This window comes from Malus domestica, chromosome 14 (assembly GCF_042453785.1).
Source record: "Malus domestica chromosome 14, GDT2T_hap1".
Lineage (NCBI taxonomy): Eukaryota > Viridiplantae > Streptophyta > Magnoliopsida > Rosales > Rosaceae > Malus > Malus domestica.
Window position 1 is genome coordinate 6,810,668 of NC_091674.1, and position 17,553 is coordinate 6,828,220.

Sequence of the window (17,553 nt, forward strand, 5' to 3'; positions counted from 1 at the left end):
TTTATTCGTAAATTTGTTTTTTTTTTTTTTTTCATCTTCATGTCTTTTTTTAAAGTTATTTTTATTATTATTTTAGTGTCCAAATAAGCAAATCAATAGGACCTATTGTTGTCACATGTACATTTAACGAAAAGATTAATTGAGACTTAACGGATGTGACATTTTCAATAGGTTGGTTACTTATTTGGAATGTTTAAAAAAGTTGAGATCAATATAGAATAACACAAAAAGATTGAGGAGTTTTAGGTACCTAATAATAATATTTTAAGATGAAGAATAAAATTTGAAGAGTTGGTTGGAAAGAAGTTGGAATGAAAAAATTTAGGGTAAAAGACTGTTTACTACCTTCATGTTTCATGGTTTTCAACATTTAGTACATCAAGTTTTTTTCGTCTCAGAGTCATACCTAAAGTGTAAATTTTGGGACAGTCTCATACATCCATTAGTCAAACTGTTAAGTCTCCCGTTAACTGCGATGTGGCGCCCATGTGGACAATGACTGGGTGCAACGTGTCATCCACGTGAAACTTAAAAATAAATTATTTATAAAATAAAAAAAATATATATATATTAAAAATAAAAAATAAAAAAACCTTCATCTTCCCCAGATTCGAAGGAAGAAGAAGAAGAAGAAAAAGAAGGGGAAGGAAGAAGGAGGAAGGAAAAAAAAAACCTTCATCTTCCCCAGATTCGGAGGAAGAAGAAGAAGAAGAAGATGAAGAAGAAGGAAGAAGGAAGAATGAGAAGGAAGAAGGAGAAGGAAGAAGAAAAAAAAAAGTTAAAAAGTTGCAGATTCGGAGGAAAAACAAGAAGAAGAAGGAAGAAGGAGGAAGAAGAAAAAAAAAAGTTAAAAAGTTGCATATTCTGAGGAAGAAGAAGGAAGAAGAAGGAGAATAAAACAAAAAACAAAAAACCGAATATGCAACCCAGATTTGGAGGAAGAAGAAGAAAAAGAAGAAGAAGAGGAGGAAGGAGAAGGAAGAAGGAAGAAGGAAAAAAAAAACTTCATCTTCCCCAGATTCGGAGGAAGAAGAAGAAGGAGAAGAAGGGGAAGGAAGAAAGAGGAAGGAAGAAGGTGAAGAAAAAAAAAGTTGCAAATTCGGAGGAAGAAGAAGAAGAAGAAGAAGAAGGAAGAAGAAGGAGGAAGAAGGAGAAGAAAAAAAATAACTTCATTTTCCCCAGATTCGAAGGAAGGAAAAGAAGAAGAAGAAGGAGAAGGAAGAAGAAGGAAGAAGGAGAAGAAGGGGAAGGAAGAAGGAGGAAGGAAGAAGGTGAAGAAAAAAAAAGTTGCAAAAGAAGAAGAAGAAGAAGGAAGAATGAGGAAGGAGAAGGAAGAAGAACAAAAAAAAAAAAAACAAAATCGAATCTGCAACCCAGATTCGGAGGAAGAAGAAGAAGAAGAGGAATGAAGAAGGAAGAAGGAGGAAGAAGAAGAAAAAAAGGAATGAAGAAGGAAGAAGGAGGAAGAAGAAGAAAAAAAAAAACTTCATCTTCCCCAGATTCTGAGCAAGAAGGAAGAAGAAGGAAAAAGGAGAAGAAGAGGAAGGAAGAAGGGGAAGGAAGTAGAAAAAAAAATTGCAGATTCGGAGGAAGAAGAAGAAGAAGAAGAAGAAGAAGAAGAAGGAGGAAGAAGAAGAAAAAAAAAATTATGTTATAAAAAATTTATTTTTAATTTCCACGTGGATAACACGTGGCGCCCAGTCATTATCCACATGGACGCCACGTCACAGTTAACGGGAGACTTAACAATTTGACTAACGGATGTATGAGACTGTCCCAAAATTTACACTTTAGGTATGACTCTGAAATGAAGAAAACTTGATGTATAAAATGTTGAAAACCACGAAACATGAAGGTAATAAACAGTCTTTGACCCAAAAATTTATAATAGCATATAAGTGCCACGTAGTTTACCAAAGAACACTTTTACATATAAAATTTGCCAACTCCCTTGAAGATATAAAACTGATTTTGTTGGGTGGTGCTACATACACAAAACTTGTGCAATATACCATATAAATTCAAGGACAATGCTTGGGTACTCAACAGGGAGTACCATAGTTACTGACCATCCTATTTGGACCACTAAATTTAAAATAACTGTCAAATAAAACCCTCTCCCAGCTCTTACTATCTTTCTAACCTAACGCACCATTTCATCTCTTGTACTAGTATCCAAACATCCATTTTCTCTCTCAAAATAAGCACTACTGCCACATCTCCACCAACCACCTCCTGTCCTTTCTCTCGAAGCCATGGCAGCTTCACCCTCTCAAATTTGACGAAACCCATGAAAGCTCAGATCCATCTTGCTAATCTTAAGAAGGAAATTTCATCTATAAGAAAAAATTATGAAGCAGGTTGAAATTATACAGTGAAATTCGGGAGAAGGTTGGTGTTCAGATCTGCCAAAGATTCCACTACGGAGAAGTCCGACGAACAACGACGGGGTGTTGCTATGGCTTCCACGATAAAGAATATGAGGGTTTTGGGGCGAAGTTGACACAAAAAGGTTAGATGTGGGTGAGGCCAATGGAGAAGATAAGGTTCCTAGAGGCGTTGGGGAGGACAAGGTTTCTGGCGTTGATACCATGGTAAAAGCAAGGAGTAATGAGGTTGGAATGGTGAGGATTTGAGGGAGAAAGGGGATGTTTGGATGTGTGGTTAACGCTGTGTTTAGTTACAAGTTTATCAAATTAAAGTTGTTACATGTGTTTTGTTCTTATTGGGCCACTTCATATGTTCAGTATCTTGGGTACTGATTAGTTAGTACCTAAGTATTTTTCTAAATTCAATTGATGACACATCATTCGATGTACAAATTTGGTACGCGTGCCTTGTTAACTGGAAAACAATTTAATAGGAAAAACAATGGTCACATCATTAGAAATTTCGAAGATACTATATATGTGCTTGCCTTGCCTGGATTAAAGGTTTCGTATTGGAATTTTTGACTCCTAAAATAAAGGGAGTTTTAACGAAACACTTTCGGTACTATTCATTTTTAACGAAAAACCACATTTTTACCTTTCCTGATTACTATTCACTACACCTTTATTTGTCATTTTTTTAATAAAACTAAAAAAAAATTGGACTTTTCGTTAGTTTTTCTTAAAATTAAATGGGGAGATGTTGTCACAGCCCGTCCTGAATAATTGATTTTCGACAGTGCGAAATGACGGTTCTAACCTTTGAACGTTAAAGCTGTAATGTGTGTGTGACTTCTTTTGGAGACTTGATATTTTTCCTTGGTTGGTTAGTGACCATGTGGAACTCACACACACATAATACTCTCTCTCTCCTCTCCCGTATCCTCTCATCTCTCTCAGACTCTCTCTCTCCTTCCCTTAAATACGGACAAGACTCAAAGCTCACCCTCGAGCACGGATCGAAGCTTTAAAGGTAAGGTCCTAGTTCATTGTAACCTCATGAGTCTATTGATACCCTTATTTGGACAGGAATGCATCGGAAACCCGAGAAACACTAACCCCGATTTTGTGCACTGTTCATGCACACATAAAACCTTGCATTTCACGAGCCTTGGGGTAGTTCGTTGGAAGAGTTTGGACGTCAGAGGGCCGAGATCGAAGCTTTTCAAGTCGACCAGATTATCGAGCTTCCTCAGGTAGATTCTAGTGGAATTCAAGGCTTAAAAGTAGTATAACGTGATTCTACATGTTATTAGCTTCATTTTGGTACCAATTGCATGAAAAATGGTGAAGAAACGAAGGAGATTAGTGAGTTTGAAGTTTTGCCCAGTTTCCGGTGCCGGTGACGGTCACCGGAGCTGGAGGTAGGAGGTGAAGGAATATTCCATCAAGTATGACGAAATATTCTCACGTTGTCAGTCAAATGTAACGGAATCTGTTAGGTTTAATGGAATATTCCCTAACGGTGGTTAGGGAATCCGTCAGGTTTGGGCCGCGCGTGGGGGCGCGTTTTGCCGTGCCCTTGCTGGAGCGTGGTGGTGCGTGGAAGGTCCAAAAATATTTCTAAAAATATGGGGATGATCCTGAGGTTGTGTAAATCACTGTGGTATATTCATATACCTATTTTGAGCAATGTATGAGAAGTTATTAGCTAGTATTGCCTATGTGCTTTAAAAATAACGTTTTTATAGTTAATCCGCATATATGTGAGGCTTATCCCGAGGACGAGCGTATCCACGGACGACTCAGGGGCTACGACCCTTCAACATATCATTGAGTGGGCTTTTGTTTTCAGTATATATTTATATACTTAATATATTTCCTAGAAATGCATTTTAAAGAAAGTATGCTTTGAAATAATATGCCAAATGCTTCTATATTTTGAATATGCATTGCATGTTTGCATATATATATATAAATGTGGTGCTGTGGAGGCACATGTGAGTTCAGGTAAGTTATGTTTAGTTGTGTGAATCATCGATGATGTGATATGTGATATGTGATTAAGTAATGTTGAGCTCATAAAGCTGCACCTAGGGTGATTGTGAATTAGCCAAAGATATGAAGTACATGTCTGTTTATTTGCGTCACCTCCCGCACTATATGCTCATATTGGATCAAACTTAAGTGCACAGTCTTGTCGTACAGACCTTATTATGGTTCCGACTCGTAGGTGACTAGCGATTTATCGCCCGGCTATTATAAGAGAATAGAATTGAACATAATTATATTTCACACAATCTTGTCATACAGACCCTTTTTAGTGGTTCCAAGTTATGTGCAGTATATTGCCGTATAGGTCATAGTAGTGACTTCGGCTAGATTGAGTTTGAGCTATGAATTCAGCCGTACAGACTACCACAGGAGTTTCGGCTAACATATCACATTTCTATGAAATTATTCTTACCTGAATTGTTTACTCTATTATATCTTGGCATGGCATATATACCTATGAATATGATTATGTGAAGCATGAACTGAATTGATATGATTTCAGATATATATATGTATATGCTTATATCTTGATTCTGGGAAAATTATACATGTTTTACAGCGAGGGGTTAGTATATTGATAAATGAAATGATTTTGTAAAACATTTGTTTTTGCCTAATCACGTTTTCTGTTTTGCGCGCCCTCCAGGTTTTAAGTAAGCTTGCTGTTTGTGGCTCAAGGACGTCGGCTGTTCTGATTTATATAAATAATAGTAGGACATTCCTGGTACTGTATAACTAGTACTTGTCCTACTGGACTGCACCTAGACTTTATGCTCTGATTAGGAGTGTTCACAGTTGTAACTAACTCCTATCACTTTCTGTTTAGTAGTGCACTCTAGAAATGTGGTTTTTAATTATTCGTATAATTGCTATCTTTATCGCTTCCGCACTGTGCACATGGCTACGTCACTCTCACGTGACGGCCAGCATGCCTTGACCTCAGTCGGGGTGTGTCAGAAATCCCCTTTATTTATTATTTATTTCATGTTTTTCCTAAAATAAAAAAATTACATAGGAAAATGATGTCAAAGTCATCTCACTTCTTAGCCAAAGAAAATTTTATTTCCAACGACAACAACCTTTAATTGGAAAATGATGCAAAAGTTAAAGGCATGGTAAAACCAGGCGATTAAGCCTTATTATATGAAAGCTATGTAGTGAGAAAATACAGCTACTGCACTCCACTCCGCTAAGACACAGGAAAGAAAGAGCTAGATATTACAATACACTGTAAAACCACGAACCGAATTCATAAAGCCTTAAACACAACCTACGCAATGAGGAATGGCAGGACAGTCAACATGAACTCCTCATAAGTGAAAGTTCCCATACCAGTGTACGCTTTGTCCTTCTCCTTAAACTTCTCAGTTAATCCCTGAAGACACAAGAATCACAAAAGAACACGCTCCATTAAGTATTGAAAGTTTATCGGTTAACCCACTAATTTAAATTTTTGAATACTCAATCACACAAACTACACACAAATCCGAATAAACTTGCACACCGATGCTTTTAAGATACGTAGACAGCAAGAACAGATTAATAAATCTCAATTATCAAAGTAGGAGTAAAATCTAAAGCCGAAGGACTGAGTAGAAGTTCCCCAGTTAAACTATAAATTAAGTGCACAAAATATAAGCTTCAGTGAACATCGAACTCACCTTAACAGTCATACAGCACCTGCATTTAACCAAAATAAACGAACAAGGAGTAATCAGATTTCGATAAGAAAACGTAATATAAAATATAAAAAATGAAATGAAGTAAGTATCTAATTCATAAGAATTTGATCCTCAAGCCAATCCCAGAAAAGAATGATAGAAAAAAGGAAAAGGAAACATACTCGATGAAATTGTCATATTCAATGGCCCTCTTTTTGCCTCCAGTCTTGCCGAATTTATAGACCAGCAGTTCTAAAACTACAGGTGAGACAGCAAATCCCAGACCCAGCAGTGCATCTCTCAACTCTTTTGTATCAATGAACCCACTTCTGTCCCGGTCGAACCTCTCAAACACTCCCTGATCAACCACACCAATTACAAAACTGTTAATTTCACACAACAATTAAAAGACAAAATTTTAGGGGACTTTTGATAACCATTCATTTTTAGTTTTTTGTTTTGATTTTTTTTTAAACAAAAAACTGAAATTTTGTTTGGTAACTATTTCCAGCTTTCAAAAAAAAAAAAAAAAAAAAAATGAAAACTCAATGCTAAAATTTTGAAAAATGATCAAAAAAGTAATTTTCAATTTTTCATTTTCTGAAAACTGAAAACTGAAAGAAGTACTATATACATTTCAATTTTTTATTTTTAAAAAGTAAAAATAAAAACTGAAAAATGAGAATAAAATGATTATCAAACGATCCATTAAAAAATAAAAAAAATAAAAAAATAAAAAGAGAAGGGAATTCGGGGGATTACCCTCCAACTTTGAAGACTGTAGAACAGTGCAGCGAATTCCTTGGGTCCTGTTTTCACAATTTACCCGCACACACAATAAATATTATTATCATCGACTATTTCATTAATAGTGAATTGAGCTACACTGAAAGCTACAAAGATAAATTGTAGCAAATTAACCCCCACACACAACTTGCATACAACGACTTCACCATGATAGTGGCGTCTTGATCTACTAATGTAACGAAAAAATTATACATGACATGATGAACTAAGTAACCATGATGATCTAGTCTCTTTTTAAATAAGTAATTCTCCGAAAAGAGAATATTTTTACTCACCACTCTCAAGTGATAGTGATGTTCATCACTCTATTTATCATAATGAGTTTACATTTTGAGATTGAGCAGTTGATAGATACAAATATCAAAGATTAAACTTATCCAACAGTAATAAATAAGGTGGTGAGGATAAATTTCAAATTCAACGAGAAAATCACAGATATGCATGCATGGAGTGTTAGGGTTTGTAAATTGTTACCGATCTTCCTGGTGTTGGTCTGGGTGAAAAGGTACATGAGAAGATGAACAGTCCTCAAGCTGAAGCTCTGATTGTACGACGACAGAGCTCTCTGCATCTCCTTGTCGTCGATGAAGCCGCTGCCGTCCTGATCTGCCAGCTGAAAGCATTCTATGATTTCCGGATCCGTGCCCGGCGGGAACACCGACGGAACCAAAGCCGCGAACAGGCTGCCGTAACTTGGAGCAGGCGCGGGGTATCCGCCTCCGTGGGCTTGATTCTTGTGAGGCTTAGCTGGAGCACCGTAGGCTCGGGCTTTATGGTCGTATTGGTGCTGCCCTTGCGGCGGTGCACCGTAGGGTTGACCTGGAGGTGAAGCGCTGCCGTAGCTGTGGCCGTAGCCATAGCCATAGCCGGGAGGAGAGTGTGAGTAGCTTGACATTCTCTTTAGTTCTTGTAGAAGATCTGAAAATTTGGTTTAGGAGTGTGCACAATTTGAAACTGATCGGGATGGATATTTATATTCAAGCTCGGATCTGGAAAGGCGAGGTAATTACCGGCACTTTCTAGTTTTTAGAATATATGCCTCGTCAACATCTTCTTAGTATCCTGACAAATCTTCACAAAACCCTTTTTTTATCAAAAATACTTGGACAACCTTTCTATAATCAAAGCATTTTTATATTACCAGTTTTCCTACACGCTGCGAAAGATTTTTTTTTAACCATGGCACGTTACGCGCAGCATATAGAATTTTATTTTATGTTTTGCATTTTTATTTGGAAATAGACAGAATGATGACTGAATTGACAACTAAAAATATATTCAAGCTCTTCTTTACGTAACGCGTAACGCGTTGTAAAGTAGAGTTTATTGCACCCATGACGTGAACAAAGAAATCATGCACATTCCAATTCGTTACAAAATTCACTAAATCTAAATAACTAATATTGCCAATCTACCATACAAATTAGTAAGCACAAGTCAAGAAACCATTCGAGAATAAAATGATTCCACTTTTATTATCCAGCTGAAAACCTATAAAAGAGAAGATGAATTTTCAAAATTGTTAGGAATACAAACTCTCAAACCTGTAGATGGTGATTAAACCACTAACACACTCAAACATTCGATTCTGATCGATTTTGGATCCTGATTTCTTCCTTTTGCAGAAACAATTTTCTCACCGTGTTTTATATCTTTCTGATTCCTTGTGCAAAACAAATTCTTCGTGCAAAACATTCGCTTCCGCTTTCAAATTGCTTGCTCCCATCATGGGAGTCCCATGAATAAAAGAAACATTAAAAATTCTTACCTACCAAGCATTTTTTCTTCAAGAACAGAAGTCGTGGCCAAGTAAAGTAATCAAAACCTTCAAGCATCTTAAAAGATCAGATTCCAAAAGAAGTGATAGTCGACCTTTGATTCTTCAGAGAGTTGGTGCGTTATGAGATTCTGAAAAAGAGAGGAGCAGTTATTGTATCCGTAATCCATTATGCAAGTTGTTTATACCATATTTAGGGCCTCATATTTAGATCTCGTTTAAATACTCGGGGGACTTAAATGTAATTATGTGATAAAGGAAGGAGCAAATATGTAATAAGTGAGGAGTCCTTATTCTATAAAAGGACCCCTCACCCTCACAATTAGGGAGGGCCATTTCCTAGGCCTGAGGTCTCTCATATTCAGAGGAAGCCTCCTCACCCCCAGAGGCTTCACTCTCACTTCACAAACTCTTTCTCACTCTCAGAAATACAATATCAGTATGGACATAGCCCAAACCTTGGGGTGAACCACAATATATCTTGTGTTATTTACATTACTTGCAGATTCACAGTCGGATTTACGTTGTTCCAAGGCCTCTGGTTTTGTACATCAACATTCGGCGCCGTCTGTGGGAACCGACACGAAAAGCTATGTCGGTTCTCTTTCATTTTTTCACCTCCGTCGTGAATCTGCAGAAATCCAGAACCTCCCTCCTTGGGTTGTTTCAAAAAAAAAAAACCTTCGCAGATCTCTCTCTCTGTGTTGCTTGTTTAATCTTCTCACTTTAACACTGCAGTAATTTCCCTTAGAAAACTTTGAGGCTTTTTCCACTCCCAAACCAAAGTCCCCCAAACTGCAAAACAGAGTGCGAGTAGTGAGTGAGCTCTGAAACAAAACGGCAACAATGGCAGCCTCTACAACTGCAACAGTTTCGTTATGCTTTTCATTCGCAACCCATTGCAAAATCTCGCAAAACCTTCAAACTCTGGCAACCCATTTTAGCTGTCCGTCTCTCTCATCCTTTTCTTCCCACAAGCTGTCTTCTTGCTCTTTACGATGACCCACATTCCCGATTCTGATCAAGCCGTGGTCGTCGAGGTCGACTTTCAACCTCCCGAACCAGAGGCCGGGCCCAAGATTCGAAGCCAGCGGCCTTCCAAGTCGTGGAAACCCCTTCGTCAGAGGCCCCAAAACGAGAGCAGCTGTTCGGTGTTGTCATGATCGGTAGAAGCAGAAAAGATCAAGATCTCTCAGCATGCGTCAAAGGCCAGATCTCACCCTCTCTCCAATCTCCCCAATCGCTTCCTGTTTTCTGCTTCCCGCCACCATTCGTCTCAGTCAATGCCCGTAGCCGAACGACGGTCAATAGCAACTATGGAAAACGGCATCGTAGAGAACAGAGTCTGCTCCTCGAAGTTGGCTAACGGGAATCGCGACGTCTGGAGCTCGAAGGAGTCAGAATCTTCCTCTGCTGATCATCTTGTCGTTATGGTCCATGGAATTAGGGGAACTGCTGCGGATTGGAAGTTTGGGGCGGAGCAATTTGTTAAAACACTTCCAGATAAAGTTATCGTTCATTGTTCCTGTGGCTTTGACACCCAATCCATCGTATGCGTCTTGTGGGTTTCTAAAATAAAAAAAAAAAGGCAGAAAATCCAGTAGCGATACGTTTTGGCATAACACGATACGCCGACATAACCAGAAAATGAGCTCGAGCCATAAAGCTCGCACCCAAAGCCACCCTTTACGCTATCGCAAGCCATTTGATCGACAAAGCTTGAAAATTCGTAGTCGACAGTGGACTCTCCGGAGCCGTCAAGATCTACGGGAGCTACAATCAGCTGCTCGACGATCCATGTGGAGATGTGGTATACATGCCCCTGCCTACAAGTCTTCGCCTACACTGGGCGGTGTTGGCTGCTCGAAAAAAGAAGCATTTGCTTTTGGAAAAGCCAACGACTCTGGATGTGAGTGAGCTTGATCAGACACTGGAAGCGTGGGAATCCAACGGTGTACAGTTCATGGATGGCAGCATGTGGCTGCATCATCCCAGGACTGCCAAGCTGAAGGACTTGGTCTCTGATCCCAAACTCAGTTTCAGTATACGGGGACAAAAGTTTCGGTCCCGACCCGGCGTCCGCCCCGGATTTGAAAGCGATCAGATGCCGAGCAGAATAAGATTTCTGCAAAAACCCACGAGAAGCACTCATGAATAAGATAAGAAGATGCCCACCAAGTTTTCTTGTCTCCTTTAATCATTGCCTTTAATGCATAGAAGCAAGAAAATCATCAACCAGCTCTGAGAAAGCAAAAGTGGAATAAAAGAAAGAGGAAAGAGCTGGAGAGTAACGTGCAATCTTCTATCAAGTGGGCTTGGAACATAATAGAAAAGAAAAAAAATCATGATGTTGTTGAGAGAATGTTTCAGAAAAAGAAAAAGAGGAAGAGCGGGGAGAAAAAAAAAAAAGCAGAAAGCATGGCTACCCTTTCAACATGAGATCTGCGGTGGAAAAGAGCAAAGCAGAAAACATGGCTACCCACTGAGATAATTACAAAAACAGAAAAGAAAAGAGAAAAGCCAAAGCAAAGAATAAACACCCCATCAAAATGATGTAATTTATTTTTTTTTATCTTTTGGAGACATCTGTATAAACCCCATCAGAGGGTAAAAAAAAAAAAAACGGCAAAGCCCAAAACAAATGGGTTGGCATGTTGTGGAGGGCGAATGCCCATAAGCCCGAAATAGCACCAACTAGGTCATCAAAAGTACGCCAAATACTCCACAATTATTCGGCAACCCGCCACTATTACCATCAACCAGGTGATCAAAAGTACGCCCATTACTCCACAATTATTCGACAACCCGCCGCTATTACCACCAACCAGGTGATCAAAAGTACGCCCAGTACTCCAAAATTATTCGGCAACCTACCGCTATTACCACCAACCAGGTGATGAAATGTACAACCCGTACTCTAATATCATTTGGCAACTAGCCATTCATGCCACCAACCAGGTGATGAAATGTACAACCCGTACTCTCATTCATGCCACCAACCAGGTGATCAAAAGTACGCCCAACACTTCATATTATACATGAGCATTACTCATGTCATGAGCATCATTCATATCAATCATACATAAACATTCATGAGCATCACTCATGTTAACATTCATGAGTATCACTCATGTCAACATCCATGAACATTACTCATGTCAATCAAACATTCATGAGCATCACTCATGTCAATCAGCTTCAAAAGCTTCATTTACAAAAGCTTCAGCTTCGAAAGCTTCATTTACAGAGCTCTAGCTTCAAAGCTTCACTTGAAAAGCTTTAGTGCAGGGTATACAAATACCGCCTCTGAACAACCGCCACTTCGTCCTATACATGGATTCAATTTGAAGTCTCCAGCCAACAGACTATATTGACCGAAGACTTGGGGGACTACATTATGTACCATATATTGGGCCTCAACTGGGCCATGAAAAATACTTGGGGGACTTAGCCCATTATTTATGTATTAAAGAGCGATCCCTTATTTTATAAAAGGGACTCCCTTACCTTCATTAGAGAGCAACGCCGCCAGCTAAGCAACCGTCTCGCCGCGAGCATCACTCCTAGCCCATCACTTATGTATTGAGGAGCGAGCCCTTATTCTATAAAAGGGACTCCCTCACCTTCATTAGAGAGCAACGCCGCCAGCTGAGCAACTGCCTCGCCTATAGCATCACTCCTAACCTATCACTTATGTATTGAAGAGCGAGCCCTTATTCTATAAAAAGGACTCCCTCACCTTCATTAGAGAGCATCGTCGCCTACTGAGCAACCGCATCACTGCGAGCATCAACTCTAGCCTATCATTTATGTATTGAGGAGCGAGCCCTTATTCTATAAAAAGGACTCCCTCACTTTCAAACGTCACAAACCGAGCCAACCAAGGCAACATAAGCCACAAGCCGAGCATCCTCGCAACATGTGCTACTTATAGTTGAGCATCATTTCACTTTGAGCACCGCCTTATATCAAGTACCAGTTCAAGACGACATCTAGTTACTTCGGCCCACACATGGACTGAATTTCAAGTCTCCAACCAAAAGACTTTCTTGACTGAAGACTTGGGGGGACTACTGTTTATACCATATTTAGGGCCTCGTATTTAGATCTCTTACAAATACTCGAGGGACTTAAATGTAATTATGTGATAAAGGAATGGGCAAATATGTAATAAGTGAGGAGTCCTTATTCTATAAAAGGACCCATCACCCTCACAATTAGGGGGGGCCATTTCCTAGGCCTGAGGTCTCTCATATTCAGAGGAAGCCTCCTCACCCCCAGAGGCTTCACTCTCACCTCACAAACTCTCTCTCCCTCTCAGAAATACAATATCAGTGTGGACGTAGCCCAAACCTTGGGGTGAACCACGATACATCTTGTGTTATTTACATTACTTGCAGATTCACGGTTGGATTTACGTTATTCCAAGGCCTTCGGTTTTGTGCATCAACGTTTGGCGCCGTCTATGGGAATCGACACGAAAAGTTATGTCGGTTCTCTCTCAATTTTTCACCTCCGCCGTGAATCTGCAAAAACCCAACAACCCAAAGCTTTCCCAGAAAAACCCAAGAAACCAGTCTCATCTAATCTCCCTTTCTCTCTCTCTGTTAGTGAAGAACAAGAAAAAATGATAGAAAGTTCATCAGCTTTGGCACCGAAGACTGCATCTTTACACACAGACAATTCCTGGGTGGGCTGCTCACGATTCCTCAGGCAAGATTACTCATTTCGTCTTCGAGCGAAGAGAAAATAGGATCAACGATGTGGCCATAAAAGATTATGTACTATGGAATATGCCACACCAATCTCCACCATGCTAAGAAAGACTAGGGTATCACCATGTATCTAGCCATTTCATTCTCCCACGTTCCAGCTCCAGTCCCGACCCCTCCTGAGGTTCCATCGTCACTTCGACCATCGTACCATGTCAGCAAGGTGTGGGCCCCACCTCCGTCGTCCCACTTTTGCCTGAAACATTCTCCACAAACTAACAATGGCAAGCAACTCCAAGGAATAGCCCAAAACTGGCCCCCACTCCAATCGCAGGTACAACCTAACCCTCGACCCCTTCTTCAGAGACGGCTCCGCCAACAAGTACTGTACTCCACGCAACGCTAGTTGACAACGCGCTTTCGCCTCAGCTGTCGATGTCACTTTCGCCCACGTCACCGCCACACCCATCGCAACGCAGCGAACGTTCATACTTTGGGTCCACGTGAAGGTGGTCTGCGTGGCAGGGAGCCATACGCTACGTGTCAGCGTCATGCAAAACTACTTGGGGGGTGGAAATCTTGTGGACTTGTTTGTAGATTTTAGATGACCCGATATCGGTGTGAGCATCGAAGCCATCTCCTTCTCCGCACCTCCATCGGTGGAAAGCCTGGCCCTATGCTCAAGAGGAGGCTATAAATGTTGGTGGGAGGAGAACAAAGGAAGCACATGGCCATTTCTTAAGGCTCCTTCATCCTTTCAAAGCTCTCACATTACAGAGCTCCCTCACTCCTCTCACCTTTCAAATAAATACATAATCAGTGTGGACGTAGCCCAAACCTTGGGGTGAACCATGATATATCTTGTGTTATTTACATTTCTTGCAGATTCACGGTTGGATTTACGTTGTACCATCCGGTTTTGTGCATCAACACAAGTGAATGTAAAACCGTCCACTGATTTTCAATTGTGTGAGACAACGTCACAAATTCTTTTACTTTCCAGTATGCAGCTTCTTCTCGCCCGACAGTGGGAATAAAACTGCTTTTATTATTATTTTAGGATTAAGTACCTACAATTCCCCAATTTTTAGTGTCATTTCAAATCGGTCTCAACCTTTTTAAACATTCCGAACAAGTACTCAACCTTTTGACATTTCAAACAAGTTCTCAATCTTTTGAAAGTGTCACATATGTTAAGTTCTAAGTTAAATTTGAGGAGTTTTAACGAAACACTCCCGGTACTGTTCATTTTTAACGAAAAACCACATTTTTACATTTCTTTGGTACTATTCATTACACTTTTATTTGTCATTTTTCATTAAAACTAAAGTTTTTTGGAATTTTCATTGGGTTTCCTTTAAATTTTCCGTTGAATGTACATGTGGCAACAATGAGTCTCACTTATTTGCTTACTTGGACACTAAAATAATAATATCAAAAAATGATATGAAGATGAAAAGTTAAAAATAAATAAACAAATTCAGGAATAATGGCGGTCCATACCATTTTCGCCTAGTAAAGTTTCTAGTTTTTTTTTTTGTGAGTGGTGAAGATGGTGGTGGCTGCATAATGGCGGTCCATATCATTTCAGCAACCTCCATGACATTTTCCTTGATGTTGGCAACTTGAGTTGTAGGGTGGAGTTTGTGGTTGTGCATGGGTTTGGAGGTGATGACCTGTAGACAGTGATGGTGACCATTACTTGGTGGAAGTCATACTTTCATGACCTTCTATTGGTGTTGGATACAAAATAAGCCTTAATTTGACAGAAATTTAATTGGGGCTTAACAAATGCGGCTTTTAAGAGGTTGGGTATTTGTTTGGAATGTTTAAAAATGTTGAGACCAATTTTGAATGACACTAAAATATTGGGGTTTTAGGTACTTACTCCTAGACTTGATTTTCGTGTCGTGTTTTCTATGTTCGTGACATAACCGATATCTTAACAGGTCGTGTCGTGTAACACCCATTAAAATGAACGGGTAACATGACCCAATCCTAAATCGACCTGAACCTAAATCGACCGTTAATATTATTAGGTAATATGACCTGATTCGTTACCCGTTAAAGAAAATATATTTTAAATCAATAAATAATGAAAATGAAAAAGCATAATTTGACCCCAAAAAAATGGAAAACATAATACTTAGTATATGCATACCAAGTTGTTACATAAATATTACTTCAAAACATTAAAAAATAAATAAAAAATAAAAAATAAAAAAAACATTTGTCTTTCAAGTATTATATATCCCAAAATAAGAGCCTAATGAAAAAACATTAGTACATTACTAAAAAAATATCAAATGTTCAAGGATGTGCAAAATGAAAGGAGTTTGCATTTCAAAGTTGAGAAACATTGGACGTTTTTTACAATAAAACCCTTCAATTTTCATCAATCACCAAGCGAAATGGTATTAGAACTTTAGCTTGATATACTGTCTTCAAGAATTGTAGACAATGTTATCATTAATGCTTTCCACATTAGCACTCTTCCACATAAACTAAGCATAAAAAATCAAACATTGTAAATCATTCAAATGTGTTTGATATTTTTAAATTACTTGATATTTTTATTTTTAATGTGTTTAATATTTTTAAATTACTTGATATTTTTATTTTTAATGATTTTTATAATTTTTTAATCTCACTCTTTGTCCATAGTATAATATAAAAATAAATAAATTAACAAAACCTAAATTTTGAAATTTATATAAAATAATAATACAATGATATAGTAATATACAATATATACATATACACTATGGCTATTGTATTTTATGGTAAGTTTTTTTAGTAGTTAAAAAAATTAAAATTATCAAAATGACTTTTTTCTTAACGTCTCGAAACGGGTTACCCATGTCACACTCTTGTAAACTTGTTAAAGACCTGTTATTAACAGATTTTTATTGTGTGACCCGATAACGTGTTGTGTAAAAACTTGCCAAGTCTACTTAATCCAATTTTTTTTTTCAAATTTTGCATTTTATGACAAAATTATCTCTCTGAATTTGTTTGTATTATTTTCGGCGAGTTTTGAATTTTATTGTTTTAGGGACTTTTTGTCCCATTATTCTTTTGTGAAGCCTTGTGACTCGAAGTAGAGTTATGGCTTTCTAATAATAAAAATAAGGATAAAAAAAAGGGTCTCACTTCCATGAATTAAAAATATTTTTCTTACGAATAAAAAAATATCCTTAATAATAAGAAGAGGTGCCCTTGATGATAAATAATTGTCTAAATTTTTTTGAATACATAACACTTTCGAGAGGACTTTTTATTAATTTTTATAATTACTTTGATTTCAAATGTGAAGGTTTTATTTTCTTTTGTAGTGGGTTAAGAGCATCTCTAAGACTATCTCGAACACTTTGGGTTAAAACATAAAATTTAGGTTTTAAATAATCCAATAATTCTCAAATGGTTGGGTCCAAAGTAGTTTTAGGTTAAAATCTAAAATTTGGGCCAATTGTTAACCTAGAATTTAGGCCAGGGTTAAAAAGTCGGCCCATCAAAATTTAGATTTTAAACTAACATTATTCTTCTTCAATAGTTGGGTGTAAAATAAATTTTGGGTTAAAACCTAAAATTTGGGCAATTTTAAATTTTCGTGTTGATGCAGCATGACGGAGTATTGGTTATGTTTCCCAACAGTTAGAACCATACCAAATAAACCATCTTACTCATGACTTAGAGCCAACAGTTGTCATATTTACTTGAAAATCGGATGACACTTCTCTGTGGAGAAACTTGTCCAAAATCTTTACCAACCTTAGACTTCAGAAATGCATCTTCATTTGAAAGGAACTAAATTTCTGACAGTGGTGATAGAGAAACAAAACCAACATCTACGATCGCACTATTGTGTATTACCACGGTTGTGCAAACGTAATCATTGTTTACCGCAACGAAAGACATATCTACCCTTGAACACTTTTAGCCTATCCTATCCCATTTTAGCTGGAATTCACAAGTATTGATATGATGTTACTTACGAATCATCAAGAAATCGTTCGAGTGGTTATAATCACTTTCTATATTTAAATAGAGATGGGGAATATCACCATAAGCTCCCGGTACGTGGTATCTTGTACATGTGGAGATTATGATGACGTTTTGGTGATCATTGACCAACTATCAACTCACTTTCCGTTGGTCCAGAGGGACTACGT

At 38.3% G+C, this 17,553-nt stretch overlaps 1 protein-coding gene across 1 annotated transcript; it reads right to left on the reverse strand.

Moving 5' to 3' along the window:
* Window positions 1–5,464: 5,464 nt before the first annotated feature.
* LOC103453267 (calcium-binding protein CBP-like) lies at window positions 5,465–7,991 on the reverse strand. The gene is made up of 5 exons (XM_029093001.2): window positions 7,367–7,991; window positions 6,848–6,894; window positions 6,268–6,443; window positions 6,086–6,104; window positions 5,465–5,799 (listed from the first exon to the last, which is right to left on the reverse strand). Exons 1-5 carry the CDS (start codon window positions 7,785–7,787, stop codon window positions 5,695–5,697), a joined length of 768 nt encoding a protein of 255 aa, XP_028948834.1. The 5' UTR covers window positions 7,788–7,991; the 3' UTR covers window positions 5,465–5,694.
* Window positions 7,992–17,553: the final 9,562 nt, after the last annotated feature.